At 41.7% G+C, this 25282-nt stretch overlaps 2 protein-coding genes and 1 long non-coding RNA gene across 3 annotated transcripts; 2 read left to right on the top strand and 1 right to left on the bottom strand.

The window, feature by feature from the left end:
- Positions 1–646: 646 nt before the first annotated feature.
- Positions 647–23340, top strand: LOC109647492 (dual specificity testis-specific protein kinase 2-like). Its single transcript, XM_069530095.1, has 11 exons — positions 647–841; positions 1230–2067; positions 7799–7920; positions 9321–9369; positions 15726–15872; positions 17382–17464; positions 18437–18527; positions 19070–19153; positions 19336–19422; positions 19513–19606; positions 20403–23340. Exons 2-11 carry the CDS (start codon positions 1861–1863, stop codon positions 21614–21616), a joined length of 2178 nt encoding a protein of 725 aa, XP_069386196.1. The 5' UTR covers positions 647–841; positions 1230–1860; the 3' UTR covers positions 21617–23340.
- LOC138411142 (uncharacterized) lies at positions 8798–9541 on the bottom strand. Its single transcript, XR_011243794.1, has 2 exons — positions 9286–9541; positions 8798–9165 (listed from the first exon to the last, which is right to left on the bottom strand). It is a non-coding gene; the product is annotated as an uncharacterized lncRNA (long non-coding RNA).
- On the top strand, positions 10041–14898 carry LOC138411140 (uncharacterized). The gene is made up of 2 exons (XM_069530094.1): positions 10041–14761; positions 14796–14898. Exon 1 carries the CDS (start codon positions 11621–11623, stop codon positions 14495–14497), a length of 2877 nt encoding a protein of 958 aa, XP_069386195.1. The 5' UTR covers positions 10041–11620; the 3' UTR covers positions 14498–14761; positions 14796–14898.
- Positions 23341–25282: the final 1942 nt, after the last annotated feature.

The raw sequence follows: 25282 nt of genomic DNA, 5'->3' as shown, positions 1-25282 counted from the left end.
TTAATACGGAAAATGACATACAGTCTAAAAATTATACAGCACACTCACATTCCTTCAGTATCCCATAGTTCATTTTATTAAAAAGTAATTACTTTAATAAATGACAGAAATAAGTCTGTAATGTCTTATTTTAATATAGTCATATCACACATAAAACAAGTGTATGTTGGCATTAAGCAGGCTATAAAACTCGGTATTTTCTTATGCTATTAATGTAAAAAAACAGACCTATTTCCATTATACTATTTTACGTATATCTCAGTTGCACTGTTATAATTCTGAACCTGCATTCACCCCAAACTAAAATATACTTTGGAATGGGAAAAAAACAAAACACAAAAATTGCCTCGAATTAATTGAACTTTAATTCAATTTCAATTTAATTGAACTGAAAGTTAAACAAGGAGGTATAATAGTTTGGTATAGATGATATTTGTGATGACGATATTTCTAAAGAAGCATTTGACAGCATTGGAAAACATGGTCCAGTGAGCGAGGTACTTAATGTAGTTAATATTTATTTTGAAAATGAATGTTGTGCTTTTCATATAAAAAATAAAAAAATCTATTTACTTTAAAAGCGTGCAAACTACTGTCGTTCAGGTTGAAGCTCTTTTACTTTGAAACTTCCAACAGGAAGTGCTGTGCGTCACCCTGGCCGGCTTCATCTCAGCGGCAGCCGGAGCCGCACTCAGCCCGCTGTAGAGCTCGTGAAGACGGACCCAGACAAGATTAGCAGCCGCAGACACCCGAGCCGCCGAGCGTACAGATCCGGCTGTGGTTCACCTCCACCGGACCGGAGCCAACCGACGTCTCCATCCACGCCGACGCGAGGAGAGAGGTGAGCCGTCGCCTCCGTGTCCGCAGCCCGCTCGTCATTGACAGCTGAGCAGTAGCCAGGGTTATTTTAGCCCGTTGGTCCGGAGAAATGCGGGATGTCGAAGCGCTTCATGCTCCGGTTTCTAATCTGTATTAATAACACGCAATTGATAAAAAAAAACAACAACAATGAATTCACATCTAGAAACATGGCTGAACGAGGCCCGCGGTTGTGTTCCAGTCGGGCTGAGCGGCTCCATGTTATCACAGCAGGTTGTTAGTGTTTCTCTGAGGAGGCTCATGGCTCCCACACGTCACGGTCCAGTCTTTGCTCTGTCTCCTGTCCTGCACACTGAACCTGCTCATGCTGGCCACTGTTCCCTGAACCTCCATGTTACTCTCCCTCACAGGCGCCTCTGTGTCGCAGCTGTCTGCTCGGCCCTGCCGCCGCCGCCGCCACCTCCCGGTGCCGTGAAGCTTCCTCCAGCTGACGGGATGACGGAGAGAACCGAGCCTCCTCACGCACTGGCACGTTGAGGCGACGCTCACGTGCCGCCGGGGATTCTTCAAACCGCCCCGAGATGCAGCATGGAGATCTGGAGCGACTTTGCCTTTGTGTTAGCAGCAGCTCTCCATCTTCCCTGAGAGGTCAGAGGTCAGGGTAAGATCAGCTCAGAGGGAGCTGGATTCTTGCTCATGGGCACTTGAACAGTGTGGCTGAGCGAACCTGGGAGCCATGGCACACCTCAAATGAGATGAATGAGATAGCATGGGATTTTCCTCTGATATTAAAGTAGTAACCTGCAGCCATCACCAGAGTGGACCGCGGAAAGCAGATGCGCTCACACTGAGTGGCAGCACTGTGTGAAACCGATATCTTATCAGGTGATTGGCTCATCCACACAGCCCACAGGAGACGGTTTGATCAGCGTGACACCATGATGGTTGGGGTCAGTATCACCTCGTGGCTCAGAACTCCTGCAGTCTAGCACACCGTCTGGTTCCCCTGAGGGAAAGAACGGAACTACTGGAGCTGGCGCCATGGACTACCACGCTGAGTGCTGCCTCTGCGATGCTGAGGACATTCATGGCGGTCCAGACGAGCCGCCGCTCCACAGCGTCCACGCTCCCAACCGGATCCGCCCGTCCTCGTACCGGGCCCTGAGGAGCGCCGTGTCCAGCCTGGCCCGCATTGATGACTTCTTCTGTGAGAAGATTGGTTCAGGCTTCTTCTCTGAAGTCTTCAAGGTATGTGACCTCATCAGTTGATGCAGTGGTTGAAATGAACCTAGTCAAGTCTGATGTCTGAGGGACTTGTAGTTGCCATGATGGCAGACCTGTTTGTGGAGAGGCCATGAGATGTGGTGTACACATTCAGGACCTCCTCAGGGGATCCTCAGTGAACATGTGATCCCTACACTTGGTGGTCAAAACCTTGAAATGAATGACTCTCCCATCAGCCTCAGTGGTAGTTTGAGTTCAGTGCTGATTAGAAAATGTGAGAATGCCAGAACACTAATACTAACATGTAAACTATAACTAAGAGGTGAACATGGTGAACATGGTCACTGCATATCATTTCATATTTGCCAAAAGAATTATTCCTTCTTGAGTGTTTAGGCCACTGTAAATGGTTACTCCCGTCTGATCAGAACAGTCACACCCTGTCTGGTTTCTCTAGCTGCTGTATATATACAACTTAATCATTTTGTTTGTATAATTCATATAGCGAAAAACATCAATTCTCAATCGAAACATTCTTCACAACAAGTCAAATGAAGGTGCCTCGACCGGTTGTGGTGAGAGGAGAGAAATGCAGAGTGGGGGAGAGAGAAGAGCTGGAGACCAAGAACGGTTGTATTTAATCATTGTCAGACTGGTTGTTATTATGATAAGAACAACAACAACAACAATAATACTAATTGTAGAGTTATAATGTTTTTATTATCTTATTAATAAAGTAATTGATAATGTCTTGATAATGATACAATTAGTAGTTAATGGACTGCATTTACATCCTTCTTTTCAAGTCTTAACAACTAAAGCTCAAAGCTCTTCCTGCTTCTGTGTGTATTGAGTTTCTCTATCACTAACACAGCATAGAGGCCTGACCAAGGACACTTTGACTTGTGGACTGGAGGATTAGGGGACGACCTGCTTCACCTCCTCAGCCACAGCACTAGTAACACTGCCTGCTCTAGTGTGGGTCCGCCTCCTAATATATTTTCACATCAATTATGTTAATCAAAATCGAACCACAAGACAGCACACACACGTTTATATAGAGCATGTGGGAGCTGACACAGACTGATAGACATGTTTCTTTATCATCGTGCTCGCATTATGGTATGATGGTTGTAAAATGTACACGCCACAGTAAATCGCAACTTGTTAATCAATTAGACTCAGAAATTAGTACTATAAAGTAGCCGACTGAACTTTAATGGACTTCAGTGTGCTGTCTGTCCTCTTAATATAAAACAGTGACATCAGCACATTAACACTTTTAGCCTTTGTGAACATGTTTGCATACTGACTTTCACATGGAGCTCATAACACTTACATCACCTTTTATTTCCACTCCTCCCACCTTATCTACAGGTTCCATATGGATATAAGCTCTCAAATGAACACACTTACTTTCAAATTTCATGAATTTCATTGAACTTTACAGACATTAACTGAACCATTACTCAGGTCTAATGTGAAAAAGTAACTTTTAGTATATTACTAATGTTACTCCCTAGGTTCCAGTATGGATACTGCACTGATGTGCATGTTTATGGTTTGAAAGTGAATTTAGTCTATGAACCTGTTGCTATCTTACTGGAGATGTCATAAGGATAGGGGCGGGGGTCATAGTTGATTTAAGCACCTGTTCACCTGTATGGGAAGGGAAGAGGGTAAGTGGGGACGCTGTATTTTTTCTTGACAGCTAGACTTCTTTACTCAACCTTCTATTTTCCATTTGATTCATTTAATTCATAAATTTGTGCATGGACAAAAAAGTGGATCTTCTTTTTTCTTTAAAAGTTTAAACGCATTTTATAAGGACTGCAGTGATTCTTGGATCACTCAATTTATTACGCCCTACCTCAGCCTCTCAGCGACATTTGTTGTCACAGTAGTATTGTTCTCCTCACTGTTTCACACTCGTATTTATTTAATTAATTGTGTACGCATTGAACATTTCACTGTAAGGATGTCCTCACTATTCACTCCAAACACATTGATGGCAGCTCTTTTTTTTATTTTAACAACAACAATTATTTAGAAACATTTGCATGTGAAGTAACAGGCTGGCTGGACAACAGGTCCCACTGTCCAGACTAAGTAGATTACTCACACATTAGTGTGTGTGTGCGTGTTGACATCTTAGGTTTTCCTTCAGACAGGACTAGGTTAATGATGAAGACGTAAAACCCATATTTTGACAAGATCAACAACAATAGTTGTAAAATTTGCATTCAAAATACCAAATAAGTCAGTCCATTTAAAGTTTGTTTCCTGCCTCAGCTCATCATTACTGGACAGACTGCTCTAAATACAAACAGTCAAACCCTGCACACCTGACAGAGGATTATAGAAATACTCACTCTCATCCAGACCTTGTTATTTCTCCTTGTGCCACTACACTACACCACACTACATCTTACATAGCTGAGCCCTCTTCTGTGACCTTCAATCATTTTAAGATTGTGTGGCTAATTTTGACTCAGCCATTGTTACTTAATGTGACCATATCAATTTATTTCAAAAGGTATTGATAGAATAAAAGCCTTTTTAAAAGTTACAATCATATTAAGTCAATTCCCATGCGTTACTTCATGTGGCAGCCTCCTGCTCCAATATATTGATCTTTCTTTTGGTCTTTTTCGTTTTTTACTGCTTTCTTTTGGTCAACATTGAACAGGATACTCACCCCCCCTACTCTGAACCAATGCAGGGAAGATCTGTTCTTACTGTGTCTTTAGAAAGTATTCATAAAAGTCTTGGCACACTGGTCTGTGTTGTAGATTTGAGAGCATGTAGATCAATCCATTGATCAGCAGACTATAGTCCCCCTCATCATAAAGACAAGACTACTTTAGGACAAAATTAATATGTCAAAATGTGGAAAGTCAAATTAGCTCCCTGTGTCTGTGTGGGTACTCCAGCTTCCTCCCACAGTCCAAAGATTGAAGATAGGTTAATTGAAGACTCTAAATTGACCGTAGGGTTAATGTGAATGTTAGCGGGAATGTTTGTTTGTCTCTGTATGTTGGCACTGTGATACACTGGCAACTTATCCAGGGTGTACCCCGCCTCTTTAGCCTTAATTAAGTTTTATTATTTTGTTACTTCAGAACCATTTACATTTTGAATGGATGTTCAGTTTTTCCAAAAAGTCACAGCAATAAGATTTACTGACTTTTTGGAGAGGACTTGCCTGTTGGATGAGACCAGAGGTCATCTCAGCAGCTCACAGTCCAGCTCCTGAGATGACCCTCTGGTCAGTGTGAGAAACCCTTATTCTCAGCTGCCACTGTGTTATGTTACAATGTTTCGAAATTCATTTTGGAAGGTAAAAATGGATCTAAGATATAATATTTGTTGGTTTCTGCCGGCTGTAGCTCTGGAGGTAGAGCAGGTTGTCCACTAACCAGAAGTTTGGCATGTCGATCCCTGTGTCTCCCATTCCCGAGCGCTGAAGTGTCCTTGGGCAACATATTAGACTCCACATTGCCTGTGCCGATGGTGTATGATTTATGTATGATAGAGAAATTGCTGCACATAGATGCACTTCATTACAATAAATATACTGTAATTTGTTTTGATTGGTCATCAAGAACACAAAAGCACTCTTTAAATACAGACCATTTCCTATTACTTTCTCTGAAGGTCAAAGTGTTTCATGTATGAAATGATTTTGAGGGTGTTTCCCTTAATGTTTTTTCTTTGGTGGGACAGCTATGGTTTAGGGAGTAGAGCAGTTGTCCTCCATCCAGAAGGTCTGTGGTTCAAATACCAACCCATGCCAAAGTGTCGTTGGGAAAGATGCTGAACCCCAAATATGTCTTTAAAGGTACAGTGTGTAGAATTTAGTGATATCTAGTGTTGAAGTTACATGTTGCAGCTGAACACCCCTCACCCTCTCCTTCCAAACATGAAAAAGAACCTGTGGTAGCTTCAGTTGTCATAAAAACTCAAAAGGTGTTTAGTTTGTCCAGTCTGAACTAATGTAAAAAACTTGGCGGCCTCCGTAGAGAGGGTCCCCTCGATGTAAATATAAGGTATTTGAATATAAAGGGTCTTTTCTGAGGTAAAGAAAACTACAATTCATACAATTTAGATGAAACAAACTAGTGAAAACATCATGAGGATTATTCTACATTAAATTTCTGCCAAGAGATCACTTTCACCTAAATCTTACACACTGGACCTTTAAGGGCCTACTGCTAATTGAATGGGCACTATTTAAACATAATTGATCAATCATAGTTCAGTTCAAAAAGCATATAGTTTATTATCACTGTGTCAGCTCACTATTGTCCTTTTAACTGTGCATTATGTAATTGTGTGCGTGTCGTCTGTCAGCTGCTGGACGAGGCCTCAGTAATGGCCAATGGATTTGATGCAGATCAGGAGGAGCGATGGGAAATCCAGAAAGCCTATTAGTGCCCCGCTATTAATACACACACACACACACACACACACACACACACACAGGTCGAGACACTGGCTGAACTTTGCAGGCACATATTACCATCCGTGACACTTCCAGACATGAGCACAGACCTAATGAACCTGCAGCTCAGTGGTACGAGGGTTCACATGTTCATGGACTGTGTCACTAACTCTCCACTGAACACTGTAAAGGTCTGAGCCACTGTAACATGTGAGCATGGTGCTTTCAGACGTGGCAGATAATCAAAAGGTTCACGAATAACCGCTGACCTACTATGTGACTGTGTGTCTACAATGTCTTCAATAAATTCCATGGCTATTTTAGATAATATGATTTTATTGACCCCCACAAAAGAGTTAGGTGTTATTGACTATCTTTATTTATCATGACCGTAATGAACATTGTGTTTTTGTTTTCTAAAATTCAGTTGTCCAAGAGTAATGTTCTGACTGAATTTTTTTAATTTAAATTATTTATTAATTTGAGAAACAATATATATATATATATAAATACTGTTTACATGCAGACATTTGATTGATAATTAATGATTCATTTCTAATTTATTTTTAAGGAATTTTATTGCTTAATATTGTAATACAGTACAAATCTGTGCATATGTAAATATTTCAAACAGGACAAGCTGGAGAATATCTCTTGTATGTTTGAAGGTCTATTTATTATGATGCCAACCACCAGTTGATGTTAACAGATGTTGGGGACAAATCTTCAGTTGTGCACCTTTCAAGTGTTTTGCCCTTGATACAGGCTGAAGTTGAGGGTACGCTGAGGCTAAAGATAAGTCTGACTGGCTTCTGGCTTGTATGGCAGTACTATGAAAGCCAGGGGGCCTGCTCAGCAGATCATTGCTCTATGCCTTTTTAAACTAAACACCTACTGTCAGTCAGCAGAGTCAAAAGCTCTCCCAGTTTAGAACATTGGTCAAGATGGAGAATATGGCACTTATTAGGGTGCCATCTACTAGTGGATGTTAGTGACCAACAGATGTTAGGGACATCTCTAGACTATACTCTGAGGTTTCTGGTCCTTTTCCACACTACAGCATTCGTTGTGGCTTGTGAATAGTGCGTGTACAATGGCTTGTCTGGGCAATTTGTATGCCATCTCTTCACAGATGGATCATTCCTCTGCTCACTGTAGCAAATTGTGTGACCTTATTAACTGCAAAAATGTGCAGGATTTTCCCTTAAATAAACATGCAACTCCATCTACTGACGGCGTTTTCTCAGTGAAGCAGTGCACCTCACTCTCTGTGTGTTCTCTCACTCTAAACCTCCTCTGCTTGTTGTCCAGGTGCAGCATCGGATCACAGGGCAGGTGATGGCACTGAAAATGAACACACTGGCTAGCAACAAGGCTAACATGCTACGAGAAGTTCAGCTCATGAACAGGCTCTGTCACCCTAATATACTCAGGTAAGTGTGGTGGAAATCTTTTATAGTTTAAATGGAACTTTTATATTCCTGTCTTGGCCTTTTATGAACTGAACTGTGACTGGAAGCTTTTATGACCTTTCAATTACTTACTGACTGTGCGAGGACTTATTTTCTGTCTGCTCTATCTTCAGAGGAAACTAATACAAATAAGTTCCCTGTGTCTTAATTCCTGTCTCAAACTGTGCCTACAGAACCAGTCTGAACTGGCTGAGACAAACAGCCTTAGTTCTCCTATACTGGACGTTTGCATTTGACTGCACTCTGAGATCCTTGTGACTCTCTGTGTTGATCCTTTCTGCAGAAAGCTCCCGATAAAATACACAAAGACAAATTTGGTAACCCAGCCTCTTCTATTTTTAGATTTCCATCACATAGGTAATAATATTTATTTAAGAAGACGTCTAACTCACAGTACGATGCCTTTATTTTACCAGTGAAGTTTAGATCTAGAGGGTATATTTTGTATTTATATTAAAAACAGAGGTGAGTGGCGCTTGTGTCATTTTGGAATGTCAGCTCTATCCATAGCAATCAATCAATCCAATTTTATTTGTAGAGCCCATATTCAAAAGTCACAATTTGTCTCACAGAGCTTTAACAAGGTGTGACATCCCCAGAATGTCAGACGTGCAATAGATAAAATAACAATATTTACAACATTGACGAGTAAAAGACAGCGTCTAACATAAATGAAGAGGATTTGTACATAAGAAAATGTTCTTCCATGTCATTGTGCTCCTAGTAACACTAAGAGCTTTAGAAGTGTTTGCTCCTGTGAATTGCAGGACCTATGCTGTGTGCCCTTCTGAACTGGTTGACTTTGTGCCTCAACAAATTGTCAAAATAGTTTTTGAAATAAAAGTTTTTAAAGTTTTAATGCATTTGCAAAACATTCTTTAAAAAATGAGTTTCTCTTTTTCCTAATGGGATATCGAGTGTGAATGAAAAAGTGTATACTTAACATTTGTATATGAGGTATTAATACCCTCAGTGTGGAGGCCCATCCTGAATGCCTGTGTTCAACTCAACTGCTGCTGATTTCGCAAAAACAGAAACAACACAGTTAGAAAATCTGTGAATGTTTTTGAATACAGATCATCTCAATCCATATTTCAAAGCAAAGTTTCAGCAGCTGGCGGGGTCGTGCTGTTTGACTGAATAAAAAACAGAAGTGTTTCATCACTCAGTTGAGACTGACCATTTCAAATACTGCAACTTCACTACCTGTGAGAAATAGAAGTGGGGGGTTAGTTTGTATGTTGGGGCTTTGAAAGGAGGGATGTAATAATCAGAAGGGGAATGTGAAAATAATGATTGTTGGAAAAATTCAAATATGATACACACTACTTTTTGAACCACATTTCTTCACCTCTCCTCAGGTTTCTTGGGGTTTGTGTGCACGAAGGTCAACTCCATGCTCTGACTGAGGTAAAACATTTTTAGTGTTAAATGTCACGATGAATAAGCTTTTCTCTAATGCTTATTTTCATACATCTGTGTTTTAGTGTTGTCACGGTACCAACATTTTGCTATCGGTACCAACATGTATTACGATAAAAATGTAACACAATTTTCATCAGTGAGAAGGTAAGACAAATTTTTTCTCATTCTCTTGTTCAATGAGAAAAGTTTAAAACCACAACCTGCTCAAAAAAAAAAAATATCATGATAATAATCCTGATTATTGACTGATATAAACATTTTTATCGATGCCAGCCATATATAAACCAACAGACTGACTGGGGGCGCCACAGATATTGAGTAAAATTATAATAAACATTATCTCAATACCAGTAAGCAGTGTGTGTGTCATCCAAGTGTCTGTAAGCCCCAACATTAAAATTCGACTCAAAGCAGCGTCACTTACAAACGAGCCCACAGCGAGCATGTGATGACATCAGCAACACTCTCGCTGTGTTGTGCATGTGTGAAAGGCAGACTAAGGGTAAACTCTGCAGCCAATTCACCAGGTTTTACCTGAAGGTCATGTTTGAAAACGGCTAACAAGAACTACTGCCAATGCCTTGCCCTCCAAAACATTGAGCTCAGTTCCAAGGACACTTTTTGTCAGCAAAGGGGACCAGAGACAGAGAGGGGCTCCTCTCATGAGTATTGTGCTATTTTTTTTAAATTGTGCAGCCCTACAGTCAAACCAATAAACAAACCTCCAAATATTAAGTGAGATCTCTAGCCATTGGTGGAGTGACGCTTGTGAGCTAGTTCATACAAACATGCACACACTCAGGACCAATGATAGAAAATAATATAACCACACTCAAAGAAAGAAAAACAAGTAATCCACAAATTAACTACAAAATAACAGAAATACAAACCAGAATAAACCCTACAATTTATAGAAATGGAACAAAACTAAATTAACCAAATGAATATATCAATGGTTAAAAATAGTGGTGTCAGACGTTGCCTGCCCAAGGTTACACCACCAGCCGATCAACACGGGTGGAGATGCCGTGAATAAAGCGGCCAGCCAGCACCAGAACCAGCGTAGGGCAGAGCAACCAGATCCCAACAGAACCCACAGAGCCAAAACAGCAGAACTACTCCAGGGAGTGTTGGCGAGAGACAAGCCACACGCTTGACTGCAGCCTTTTGCTATGCGCAGAAGGGCGAGAGTGTTGCGCCAAACGGCACAAATATGCTGCGGACACGAACCCAACCCCATCAGAGCTCCCAGCAGAACGACCTGTCTGTCGGTATAGCCGGGCTACACATACATCATGTGACGTACCTCAGTCTCCACAATCATCTATATTACACACCCAGCTGTCTATTTAAGAAGAGAAAATTTCCCATTACTCCCTTTGCTTGAGCAGCTGCTGCATCGGTATTGCTGTGGTACAGGTGGATACTAGGGTGGTGGAGGGGGTGAAGCAACTGGTAATCATACTGCAGCAGCATTGCGAGCAAAGGGGTTGATGGGAAATGTCTCTCTGCTTAAATAGGCCGCCTAATAAGGTGGGTGTGTATAATAGATGATTGTGGAGAATGAGGTATGTCACATGATGTGAGCAGCACAGCTCGAGTTGGCTGCCTGAACTAGCTTGCAGGGTTTGCTCCATTTCTTTCACTGTTTAAAAATAAGTGATCTTTTACGTCACATATAATTCCTGTAATATGATAGTAATTATGTGTTTGTATCAAGCAAAACTTTTAGGAATGGATATAGTTCTTCATAGGTTTATTAGCTGGTGGCAACCAACATCAAGGTGCATTTCCACCATCTACTGAGTTGTTGCACAGTTCCTGGAGGTACTGCAGTACCAGGTTGATCTGAGTGGATGGAGCAAGCACAGATATTGTCTGTGAAACCAAAGCCTAATACTATGCTAATGAATATAGTTCAATGAGTGATTACCTTTTTGTCTGCCTTTGTTACAGTCACAGTTGAGGGGTGGGGCTGCTTCTCACTTGGGGTTTCCTTTGATCATTCAATTCCTTCAAATTCCTTTCTTTTGATTTCTTTGCGTTAACTACCTATCATGCTTAAATTCCTTTAATCATCCTTTAATCAAAGAGAAAAAGGAAGTGAAGAATCAGTCTTAAGCAACCAGCCAATTGGCAAAAACAGAAGATTCTTCACAAGACACTTTGGAAAACGCAGTGTGAACAGCTCAAAGAAAACAATTTTTAGCACACTCATATTGATACAACAGTTGCAATGGGGACAATTCAGACACAGACTCTCCAGTCAGGTAACCAGTCAGACATAAATGCTGAGACTGTCCGCCCATACTTCAATTCCTTTTTTAAGAAGATCACCGCGGAGCAGTGGAGGCTGTTGAAGTCAAGCAAACCGGATGAAGCCACAACAATACTGTTGGCAGATCTTATGCTGAACTTAATGATGACCATCTCCAATGCCGTTTCAAAGCAAAGTACCAACGTACCTGTGTCTCAGGAAAGGGTTCAGTCCATTCTTGGCAACACTGTCAAGAGCGGTTTTTCACCAGGCAACACAAAATGTTCTAAGAGTTTGGATCAACTCACAGACCTGGTTGTAGAGGAGGTGACGGAGACTGTCAACTCCATCTTGTCTGCAAGCTCAGCCTGTGTGAGCTCTGGGATACCATCCCGCACCATTAACCCAAATAAACTCCAGGAGATGATCTGTTATGCCTGCAAGACGTTAAAGGCAGACAAACAGATCAAACGCTTGTTCAAGAGTCAATCTCACAGGATAAGTCATTCCATTTCCTCAGAAGAGCAGAACACTACAAACCATTCTGTTCAGAAGGCTAGGAGCTCTTCAAGCTCCCACTCGTCACGAATCAGTTCCAAGTCGGAAATTTCCTCAGAGGGTTCACCAACCAGTAGTGTAGAAAGTGTAAAGAGGATTATCCAGGAAACAATCAACAATAGTTTGACTGACATCACAACATTCTTTAATGAGTTCAATGACAGTCTTAAGCTCAATGCTTCGATTTCTCGAGAGATTTATGAGGCTTTAGATGATATTATTGAGTCAATCCTTAAGGAAGGCAAAAAAGGGAAGGAATCTCAAGAGCCAAGCTCCTCAATCCGTAAAGGAATGCGGACAATCAATAGGCTTTTCATAAAGACTTTTGCATCAGCAGGGACGCTCCAAATACTGACACAGGTCGCAAAGAAATTCAAAAAGGAGACTGAATTCAAAAGCAGGCAGGCAATAACCTCACTGATAGCGAGTATTGATGCTGTGCTTCTGAAGCAGGAGAAGCAGGGAGGTGGAAATGAAAGTTGTGCTTCCCAAACACTGAAAAAGCCTACATCTGAAAAGGTTATTGCATTCACAAAACAGCTTTCTGATCTAATCTATGAACACATCATACCTGGAAAGATTGCAGAACCCAGTTCAAGTCCAGTGGCTGTTCCTAAGGCACATAAGGGCATGTATGCAGACATACAGACCAGAGTGTTTTGTTTCCTGTCCTTGATAAGCTGGTGGCTGAATAACCAGGTTAACAGCCACACAGACAGGGTGACAGAGGCTTTAAATGCCATTGACTCAATGGAAACATCATCAGAGATCAGCAGCATTGAGGAGAACACACCAAGGCAGTCAATATCATCAGAGATCAGCAGCATTGAGGGGGACAAACCGAGGCAGTCAATATCATCAGAGATCAGCAGCAGAGGGAAGAAAAGATCGAAGCAGTCAACATCATCAGAGATCAGCAGTATTGAGGAGGACACACCAAGGCAGTCAACATCATCAGAGATCAACAGCAGAGGGAAGAAAAGATCGAAGCAGTCAACATCATCAGAGATCAGCAGTATTGAGGAGGACACACCAAGGCAGTCAACATCATCAGAGATCAACAGCAGAGGGAAGAAAAGATCAAAGCAGTCAACATCATCAGAGATCAGCAGCATTGAGGAGGACACATCGAGGCAGTCAATATCATCAGAGATCAACAGCAAAAGGAAGAAAATATCGAAGCAGTCAACATCATCAGGGATCAGCAGCATTGAGGAGGACACATCGAGGCAGTCAATATCATCAGAGATCAACAGCAGAGGGAAGAAAAGATCGAAGCAGTCAACATCATCAGAGATCAGCAGCAATGAGGAGAAAACAAAGAATCAGTCAACATTATCAGGGGTCAGCAGCAAGAGGAAGAACCCATCGAATCAGTCAAGACCATCAGGGGTCAACAACAGGAAGAACAGCACATTGAGTCAGTCATCATCAGGGGCCAGCAGCGGGGGGAGGAACTCATCGAATCAGCCAACATCATCATTGGTCAGTAGCAGGGGGAGGAACTCTTCAAATCAGTCAACATCATCAGTGGTCAACAACAGGAAGAACAGCACATTGAGTAAGTCATCATCAGGGGCCAGCAGCGGGGGGAGGAACTCTTCAAATCAGTCAACATCATCAGTGGTTAACAACAGGAAGAACAGCACATTGAGTCAGTCATCATCGAGGGCCAGCAGCGGGGGGAGGAACTCATCGAATCAGCCAACATCATCATTGGTCAGTAGCAGGGGGAGGAACTCATCGAATCAGTCAACACCATCATTGGTCAGCAGCAGGGTGAGGAACTCATCTAATCAGTCAACACCATCATTGGTCAGTAGCAGGGGGAGGAACTCATCTAATCAGTCAACACGATCATTGGTCAGCAGCAGGGGGAGGAACTCATCGAATCAGTCAATATCATCAGAGAATGTAAAGATGTTTGCAGCAGAAAGATTTAAAATGTATGTCAGGGTTCTTGTGGACCAGCTTATCACAAAAATCTATGATAATGCCAGGATGACCAGGATTGGTGACGACATAATTGACATAAGTCATCAACTGCTGGAGGGAATATGGGCGGAGGTCAAAGACATTGACTTAGCTGTTAACCCACAGATAATCAAAGACCTTGACAAAGCCATTTTCAAGGAGTTGCGTAAGAAGTGGAAACCTCAGAACTTGCTGTTTGCCTTTCGTTTAAGGGAGCCAGAACTTGAGGAATCAATTGTCTCCTCTTTGAAAAGACGGCTTCGCAAAAAGCGTGGCTTCCTCTCTTCCTTTTTTTCAAACATCTTTTCCATCTTCAAGAGATAAAAATAAAAGGTGGAACAGTGCACCAAGTCAGTGGATGCACCATGATGTCCGTTGCCACCTGCCAAAAGACTGAACAAGGGAAAAAATAGAAGAGCTCCCGAAAACTCATCATATTGCTCTGTTACTGTACTAGACTAAAGACTGTAGACTGTACTAGACTAAAGGTACAGTGTGTAGAATTTAGTGATATCTAGTGTTGAAATTCTACTCCCCTCGGAAACTCCCCTCGCCTCACCCTCGCTTTCCAAACATAAAAAAGAAACTGTGGCAGCCTTTAATTATCATAAAAACTCAAAAGGTGTTCAGTTTGTCCAGTCTGGACTAGTGTTGTCACGGTACCAACATGTATTTCGATACTTTTCTCTACTTTTCGAAATAAAAAGAGAACACAAAAAATGTCATTATTGACTGTATTTTAATTGAAAAACTTAGAACTATAACATTATGCATCAGTAAATGAACTAAAATACCACAAAGACAGGCTTACATTTTTTCCAGAGCTACTTTTAGCACTGAATGTGGCTTTTTTTCATGGGTATATAACTTATTACCTGTCGTTCTCTGAACTCCTTGTGCAGGTCTGGGTGCTTTTCCTTCAAGTGTTTGCCAAGTTGGAAGTGTTTCCACCCTTGGCCCCACATGTTTAGTAACACCGTTTGCATAGTGGTGCATCGGTGTTAATGGCCTCACCGCGCTCATTTGTTTTCAAGCCAAAATAATTCCATGTAGCACTTCATGTACCTGGTTTATCTACGAGTTGCGGCGTGGTGATGGTTGCAGCAGCTGCCATTCTCTCTCTGCTCCTGTCTCTCTCTTTCTCACCTTTACCTCTCTCTGTCGCCAGACTCCTGCTCCGTTTGCTGCTCAGCACTGCTCACTGGTGACTCCAAGCGGCGACGGAAATAAAATAAAAAGTACCGGTCTTATCCAAGCGCTGTATAGTACCATTTGAAATGCATCAGTACCCTGGTACAAATTTAGTACCGGTGTACCGAACAACCCTATTGTGTTTATACATTTTATTTACTGAATAAAATAACTGTAACACAACATAGCAGAGCCTGTGTTGGATGCCCTTTTGAGCAGCTTGCAGTTGTTAAATTACACACATAAATGTCTGTGTATGTACCTTACTACAGACATCCATGTTTTGAGAGGTTGGTTTTGGCTCATATGCAGAGAATATTTGTAAATGTATGGTGATCCTGTTCTCCTCTTCTCTCTGTAGTATATAAATGGAGGGAACCTGGAGCAGCTGTTGGACAGTGACCTGTACCTGTCGTGGGGCGTCAGGATCGGTCTGTCTCTGGATATTGCCCGAGGACTGCAGTACCTGCATAGCAAGGGCATATTCCACAGAGACCTCACCTCTAAGGTACAGAGTGCATACATTATTGTGGACCATGAGGGCTACATCAGCTATGTTTACATTTTTAACAAACAAGTGGTGAAATATGGAGACCTCTGCAGACATTTTCAGAAAAATAGTTATCAAATGCTAAAAACTGAGTCCACACTGAGGCAAACATACTTTTCCATCAAGCTGAAGTTCTACAGTAAAGTTTAGAGGGACCAGTGTGATAGTCTGTCAGGAGCACGGTTTTCCCTCTGACCTGATGGACCAATAGATCAGAGAGTTATAGGGACCCCATATTGCAATGCTTACGTTTTCAATTATTCCCTTGATTATAGTAATTAAAATATAATTACATTTATAGTAGTAAATTAGAAATCCATACAACACTTTAAATAAAAGCACATTCATATCTTTAATTTAAGATTCAAGCTTTTGAATGATGAACGTTTTTATTTGACAGTGAGCCATTATTTCTCCCAGCACTGAGTGATAACTTTGATCTCCTGCTGTGATCTGTTTTGGGAGGCTGTTTCAATATTCACACTTTAAATGAATTAAACATCACTGTGACCTTAGGTAAATGGAAGCTATGAACAATCAGAGCTGGTGCTGGGGGAGAACCTCATTGCCGATCTTCTCATTGACAGATCTAAAGAGTGGTGCATTCACCACAAGTGAAATTATTGTCATGGCCCCATGCCAGTTTTTAGTTAATGAAATGACCCTTTGTGCTTGTAATTCTGCCTGTAGCCCGGTTTAACAAATTCTGCCCTCTCATTCATTTGAATGGAATCTATCTTGTGGATGTCCCATCAACACAGTGGCTCCATTAAAACAGAGCCAGGTTCAAGATGAACTCAGGGATTAATGGAAGGTTCATAGCTCACACTTCTACATTAGAGATCTTGTGACAGGGCAGCTGCACACACACACACACACACACACACACACACACACACACACACACACACAATGATGCAGTGCTCAGTGTATCCACCACACATCTCCCATTAATGATTTTGGTTAAATAGGGACAAAATGTTGGATCTCATGCTCTTTCATTCTCATATGAACTGCATTATGTTTTTGTTGGTAGTATTATTTCTGTCTCTTTTGATTGAAGCTAAATGGTAATAATAATTAATATATAACTTATCCCTGTTTAAGATATGGGTGTAAGCAGCCATGAAACCTGGAATTGATAATAAGGTGTAAATTATATTTTCTTAGGACAACAGTAATCTTAGTTTTGAGGTTTAGGTTTCAGTGATTCCAGATTATTACAGGGTTCATTGTGGGAACTGTTGGTTTCCTCCATAATTTTAAAGGTCTTTACCTTCTATTTAAAGTGCCTTGAGATGATATGGTGCTATACAAATAAAATTGAATTGAATTGGATTAGAGGATGCAACCTGGAGAAATAAAACTAAATCTGTCAATGTAACTAGATCAGACAAAATGTTTGTCTACTGTGAGGTTGTTTGTTTGCAGCTGTAAGTCTAACCTCCTGACTGTTCCCCTGTGTAGAACTGTCTGGTTCGCTGTGATAATGGCATGTTCACTGGTGTCGTGGGAGACTTCGGCCTGGCAGAGAAGATCCCTGATTACAGGTCAGTGTGGAGAAATCCAGAATGTAAATCCTGATATATTGTTCTCTGCTGTTGTCAAACCGATGAATCACAGTTTGTGAGCGTCACAGTGGGTAAAACCACAGCAGAGATACAAGTGTAATAGATGAGTAACTGGCGGTCATGTTTCAGATTAAAAAGTTAAAAAGTTGTTCATGGTCAAGGTGCTTAACCCCTCTCAGACTGTTGTGTGTTTTACATAGCAATCCATTTTGGAGCCTATCATCTGAAGATGAATTAGCCAGTATTTTGGGGCTTCTGGTGTAGACAGTGGATATCTGATAGTTGGACTGTAAACTTTGTATGGTGATAACCACATATCCAGTGAGACACGATAATGGAGTTGAAATCAAACCTATTCCCTGGACAAAACATGAACAGAAATGTTTTAATTCTAGGCGACATTTTGGCTCATGTTCATCACCAGCTATATGCAGTTAAATTAAAAGTTGATAGGTGATACAGTTCTGTCAATGTTTTCTTCCTCTTATGCTCTCCACATGGACTGTTTACCTGCAGGGAATCAAACGTATTTGTTCTAACTAGAAGTGTTAATCACAAGGCACCAAAATCTACTGAATATTTACATGCAGAACCTGTTTATATATTTTACATGTTAATAATTTAGTCCATGAGCAGAAGCAGGTTTTTCTCCAATACAAGTGATGAATGCATTCATTTAATTAGTTGGTGGTAGGGCTTTATTCTCATTTTTTAATAATAACCAAATTTGCATGAATAATATGATCAATACAACAACAAAGAATCAAATGTAATCCCAGTGTCAACAAAGCTAACCCTCACTAACCTAGAAGAACCTGGATGACAAGTTTATATTTTTGTCAATTCTCCGCTTCTCCTTTCAGCCAGTATGTGTTGGATATTAGCATTAAAACATGTAACAGTGGGAGAAAAAAAAAACCTGTCTACACTCTAAACTTTGTATCTTTGCAGTGATGGTGTGGAGAAGCAGCCGCTGGCCATTGTGGGTTCCCCGTACTGGATGGCCCCTGAGGTTCTGAGGGGAGAAGTGTATAATGAGAAGGTAAACCTTATAAGCAGAAGCTAAATACTTACTGGACTGCAGCACACTGTTACAGCTACACTATGAAACTTTTGAAAGGAGCCATAAACCAGTTTTCCTCTAAATAAGTGAAAAGGTGAGTTATAAGAAAAACATCCCCCCTCATCCTCAATCTACACTCTGGGATTGAAGTCGGCTAATTCTTGCAAACTGTGAATACATTCTGCTGCTACATTTATAACTGCTGTTGTAAGTCATAGATTTCAGTGAAACTAAACCTAAACACTTCCGTCACCATGGATTTGTGCTAACAAGTAAGTGTAGAGGCAAAAGCAATTTTAAAATCACCTTCCCAACTATTTTATTTATTGATACACATTGAATATGAGTTTGAACAAATCAACTGGAACAAAACCTGCAGCTTTAACCCACAACTATTAATATTATTATCAGTTCTCTACAGCCCATACAATGCCGTTTACTGCTGTGTGAAATCTACTTTGTCTGCTGGTCAGAGCTAAGCCCAGGACAGAGCTGATGCGAACATCCTCTCCTCTGTGCAGGTGGATGTGTTTGCATTCGGTATCATCCTCTGTGAGATAATTGCCCGGATTGAAGCTGATCCTGACGTCTTACCCAGGACAGAGGTATGTGTGCATTTGTGTGTAATGTGTAATGCTACTGTTATTGTTTTCACACAAGTTTTATCCTGTGTGATTATTTGTTATTATTAACATGAGTCATGAGAAAATCAAAGTGTAACGTGTGTGTGTGTGTGTGTGTGTGTGTGTGTGTGTGTGTGTGTGTGTGTGTGTGTGTGTGTGTGTAGGACTTTGGTCTGGATGTGGATGCATTTGAGAACATGGTTGGGGATTGTCCACCTGACTTCTTGAGCCTGGCTGTCACCTGCTGTAATGTAGGTACACACACAAACACTCACATTGTTTCAGTTGCCACGTCATCCTCAGATACAGCATGTTGATGTTTTCCCCTGTGTTGTTTTCAGATGAGTGCAGTGAAGCGCCCCACATTCACTGACATAGTCTTCACACTGGAGAGCATGGAGATAGAAGAAGAGAGAGAGAAGCTCATTGCACTAGGTGGGTGAAAGGCTAAGATAATTATTAAAAAGAAGTCATTAAATGTAATCATGTTTTACAGCAATGTACACTACAGGAGCACGGTTTTAGCAACATAAAAGCCCAGAAACGTACCATTGTGTTGAAGTCTCTACTCTCATTGGATGATCAATTCACTTCAATTTCAGAAAATGAGCAGTTTCATAAATACGTCTAATTAATATTGAGATTCAGAAATAACATCAGCTGATACTGTTTTAGTGGAATACATTTCCAAACTAACTTTTTCTGGACACACTGGAAAACCTGGTGTAGTTGACTGCTTTGCCCATCGGTAACAAGTTGTTGTACTTCACGGTTGACTCACACACAGATTAGGGTTGAATTGGGGCGGCTGTGGCTCAGGAGGTAGAGCAGGTCGTCCACTAATCAGAATGTCAGTTATTCGACACTGTATGAATGTGTGTGAATGGGACTCATAGTGTAAAGTGCTTTGAGTGGTCGTCAGGAATAGAAAAAAACCCAAGTATGTAGCATTTCATTTGGCTAGTTTTGTAAATATGCACTGATTCAAAGACCTCCTCCTTATCAGCACTTTAAACCACACACTGAATTCTCTTAGATCTGGTAAAAGAAAATGTTATTGGTTTGGGTTAACCCAGAAATAGTTGTGGGTAGTTCATCGTATCCTTACTGCAGAATCCATTCTAACACTTGCCAACCAACGGGCACTGTCGGCAGCATACGTCATTTGTATGTTTTAGCTGTTTTGTCGGGTCACATTTTTCATTTCTTTCTATCTCCTTCCTTTGCTCAGAGCCAGTGGTGGCAGATGTCAGCCCATACCGGCGCCGCAGCTCTCCTTGTCACCCCGGCGACCGCAGCCAGCAACGACTAGGCTTGGCAAGGAGCCAGTCAGACATGTTACCCCCATCTACCTTGACCCCTCCTCTCCTCGGGACTCCTGTGAGGGTCAACCCCTTCTCCCTGAGGCAGGATCTGAATGGGGGGCGGTGTAAACTCTTAGACACACCCAGCAAGTCTGTTATCTCCCTGACCTTCACACTCCCAGCACTTCGTGACCCATGTGCCTCCCCACACCTTAGGGGGACACAGAGAATGCGAGCGCCGCACAGGAGGTGCCAGTCTCTCCCCTGTACCCCAGAACTTGGCCGGACTGTAGCCTTGACAAGAGATGCTGAGGGTAAGGAGGAGGAAGAAGACGAAGACATCAGATTGGCGGCAAATAAAGGAGGAACGGTGGAGGACAACCAGTATAAAGAGACAGAGCTGTTGGAGAACGTGGTCGAAAGGTTGCAGGTAGAGTTTATAGCTGTAAATGAGAAGAGAGCGTTATTAAAGGAGGAGGAGAGATTAGAAGAGGACTCAGGTCTTCCTGTTGAGCTAGAGATGGTGTCTCTGGAGCGGCTGGAGGAGGAAGAGGAGGAGGGCGAGGAGAGTGTATGTCTAACAGAACCCATGGACTGTACCAAGTCTCCAGAGCCAACCGAGGGAGTCCTGGACTCAACATCTGGAAGACCCAGGCCCAGCACCTCTTTACGTACCAATGGCTGGCAACTTCCCATCTCCAATGGACCGCCCTCCTTGCCTCCGCTACCACGGTTAGACAACAACAATGGTTCGGGCCTTGTGATTGGCCAGCAGGTGCAATGGGGAGGAGGAGGGCGAGCTAATGGTTACAATGGAGCCCAGGTCCTGCCGTCTGACCTTAGCGGCCCCTCTGAGCAGGATGAAGTCATTTCCTGTCCGGGATGCTGTCTGGTGGGTCTGAGTTTCCCCTCAGTGTGCCTGCGGGGTTTAGCTGCTGTGCCTGCCCCCCGCCGAAGGGCCTCGTTACCACGGCAGCGACCATACCGGAACCTCAACGGTACCATTACTGGTGGCAGCACTTTCTCGCCAACAACAGCTGCCACAGCAACCAAAGCTCTACTGTGTCGCAGCACAAATGGTTTGGCTGGTTCCTCAGTGCCATGTGAACCGGGCCGGTCCCTGCCAGAGGCCCAGACATAAGCCTGCTCAGAGGGGACTTTGACTTGAATCTGTGACATGTGCCAGCACCAAGTGTAAGCAGAGAAACTAATACTGACCCCAGCCTCTCAGATGTGTTGTTAATTCTGTGCTTTTACAGCGAAAGCAAGGGAAATATATTGGTGATTACAGTGCCACTTCATGTGCTGAAGGATTACACCAACAACTCTGTGACAGCGAAGAAAGAGGAGGCTCACATAGAGAGAACACAGCTGAAACAGAAAAAAGGGCTCCGGCTACGTGAGCGTCGCTGTAAACTCAACACTGAGCAGTCAGGGTCAACAACACAGCAGAGCACTGTGGCTGGAAGGAGCCAAACAGAGTCTCTGCTGAACCAAAACAAACCAAACTCAATCTGCCCTCAGCTGTGGCTGACTTGATTTAATAGTGTGTGGCTGATTTACAAGTTCAACTATACCTCCAGTTTATTACAACTTTGGTCTTATTTTTGAATTTGTAGCCATCTTTAGAATAAACATTGCGCTTTAAGAACTTTGTGCTCATCATGTGAACAGGGATTCAAAATAAGACAGATGGACTGAAGAGAAAAATAAGATTTTTTACCTTGTGTGTGTAACATTTGTTTGCACTCTTGTGTGCACTGTTGGTTCAGTTTAAGTGGTTGTCTGTCCACTCATGCTTCTTGCCCTGTCAGATTTGATGCACGGCACTTCACAGCAATGTTATTGATAGGGATGTTGGCTCAAATGACAAAAATAAGACCTGAGTTTATTGTAACTAGTCAAGCTAATAAACAGGGATTTTCCTTTAATCTCTATAGAACTTTTTTACAGTGGTGTGTGAAGTAAATTTTGTAATCCATTGTCCCTCCCTTTATGGAGGAAGTGAAGTAGAAATGAAAACTGCTTTTGTTTTGCATGGCAGCCCTGGCAGTGTCTCGCTGCAGGCCCACTACTGATCGCAATGCTGAACACTGCACTGGTAAACCCAGGTTCTGTACGGCATGAACAGAAAATGATGGATGTGAATGTGGTTCTCTGCCAGCACAGTGTGACTGCAGGTAGGTGAACACAGCACTGTTTTTCATTCTATTTAATAGATTAACATTAGCTAGGGGAATATTTATAAAATGAATAAAGATTTACTTACCTTTATATTTATTTATTTAAATTTTTATAGCAGCTGGTGTGTGTGTGTGAGTGAGTGAGAGAGAGAGAGAGAGACATGAAGAGAGAAAGACAGTGATATCTGTTGCTTTCGGGCAATTGAGGGAAAAACACTCCTCTGGGGCTCGTCATGTAAATTCTTTATTTTTGCACTTCAGTTTGGAGGACGTCTTTGCAGTAAGACACCAGGCTTTTACGAGATGGTGCTTTATTTAAATCTGTGCTACTGGTGTTTTATATGTGCTTCTGGCCCGACAAACGACACACTTTGCATTCTTTGACATCTAGTCACCCTCACATGTATCTTGTGTGTGTAGATGTGCATTTTGATTTCACAGTTGTAACTTAAAGTGGCATGTGAAGCAGGTATGAATAATTATTGTACAGATCATTCCACACACTGTGTGTGTATGTGCTTTTGAGCGAAAGGTAGAGTGATGGATACTCACAGGATAACTTTTATCCCATCATTTCTGATGTTAAACCATGGTTCTCACTTCATTTCAATGTTTTGTTCCTCTATACATCTAGAAACCTGCGTGCAATAATCTGGTAATAAACAAATATGGTTGATGGAAACTCAGCGTGTTGGGGTTTTTTTTATTTACCAGGTAATTGATTCTGTAAGAGTGCTGAGGAGGATATGTTTTCTTTAATTGAAAATTAACATAATCAAGTTTGGAGATTCAATTACAAATATCAAATTTATTACAATTTAAAGTTCCAACCATGCCACAACTCAATTTTTGGTCAGTTGTTCTGTAATTAGCTAAAGATGGCCAGATTACCAGTCCAGACCTGGAAACAAATTGCTGGGGTTTTTTGGTAGTTCTTCCTCACTCCTGTTGAGGGTTAAGGACAGAGGATGTCACAGCTTGTTAAAGCCCTATGAGACAAATTGTGATTTGTGGATATGGGCTATACAAATACAATTTGATTGATTGGTGCATTTCATAACTAAAGCTTACTTACTAAAACTAAAAGTAGTGGATGAGGGATTAGTTTTAGAGATGGTGTCTGCCTCCTGAACCCAGAATTGAAGCTGGTTCCACAGGAGAGGAGCCTGGTAGCTGAAGATTCTACCTCCTGTTCCTCTCTGATCTCTTGGGACATTACGGTGTTATGACCTCATTAATATATGAAGGGGCTTGGTTGTTAAGGGCTTTGTATGTGAGGAGCAGGATCTAGAATTCTATTCAAAAGAGTTTTTTCTCTCCACAGTCGCCACAGTGCTGCTCATTGTGGGAACTGTTGGGTTTCTCTATATTAAAAAAGATTTTACAGTCTTGACATTCTATGTAAAGTGCATCTTGAGCTTAGCTACGACAACACGACTAATTGGTTTAAAGAGATAAAAAAGAAACCAGAACTTTTTTCTTTACTGAGATGATGTATATTAAGATTTGGGACTATACAAATAAAATTGAATTGAATATTCTGAATTTATCAGGGAGCCAATGTAGAGAAGCTAAGACAGAAGTAATATGATCTCTCTTTCTACTTCCTGTCAGCACTCGTGCTGCAGCTTTTTGGACCAACTGGAGGCTTTTCACAGACTTCCTGGGACCTCCTGATAATAAAGAATTACAATAAGGAAGCCTGATACAATCTTTAACAAATTGCTTTCAAATAAGATTCCAACCAACTGATTCTACAATTGAGGCTGGAAAGATGGAATATTAGTGAATCCAATCCATCTCTGGCAATATGAGCCAATCTCACAAGGTGAAGTTCAAAATTAAAGAGAAACTCTCCAAAATAAAATAATCCTGATAATGTTCACTTGTCATTACTGTAGCCGATTTAATACAATAGCATTTGCAAACTATTCTATTTGCTGAATAACAAATGAACTGAAACCTGTCTCCTGGGTGAAAATCTTATTCTTGACTCATTCATCCACCATAACCTTTGTCAACAAAGCACACATCTGTGATTTCTTTAATCTTATCACACTGATCACATTCAAGTGTTCAAGTAGCTTCGGAGGGGGGAAAAAAGGAAAATCATTAATTGTTTCTCCCAGAATTTTATTTGAGTCAGGGTGGATACAGTATGAAGACAGTAAAACTAATCAATGACACCCGAGATAATAACAATAATCCATGTACACTTATGTTGGACATAAGAATTAAACCAGGATGAAGTCTGCTTTCAGTGTCACAGAATGTCTCAGTGTTTACGTCTGTTAGCCCAGTGGGACAATAAAGACAAACACTGGTCCATGCTGTCGCACTGACCAGGGGATACCTGTCATTCCATAATAAATATTACTACATCAACCAAATGAATATATCAATGGTTAAAAATAGTGGTGTCAGACGTTGCCTGCCAAAGGTTACACCACCAGCCGATCAACACAGGTGGAGATGCCGTGAATAAAGCGGCCAGCCAGCACCAGAACCAGCGTAGGGCAGAGCAACCAGATCCCAACAGAACCCACAGAGCCAAAACAGCAGAACTACTCCAGGGAGTGTTGGCGAGAGACAAGCCACACACTTGACTGCAGCCTTTTGCTATG

This window comes from Paralichthys olivaceus, chromosome 8 (assembly GCF_024713975.1).
Source record: "Paralichthys olivaceus isolate ysfri-2021 chromosome 8, ASM2471397v2, whole genome shotgun sequence".
In the NCBI taxonomy this organism is placed as follows: domain Eukaryota; kingdom Metazoa; phylum Chordata; class Actinopteri; order Pleuronectiformes; family Paralichthyidae; genus Paralichthys; species Paralichthys olivaceus.
This window is presented reverse-complemented; position numbering and strand designations above follow the sequence as displayed.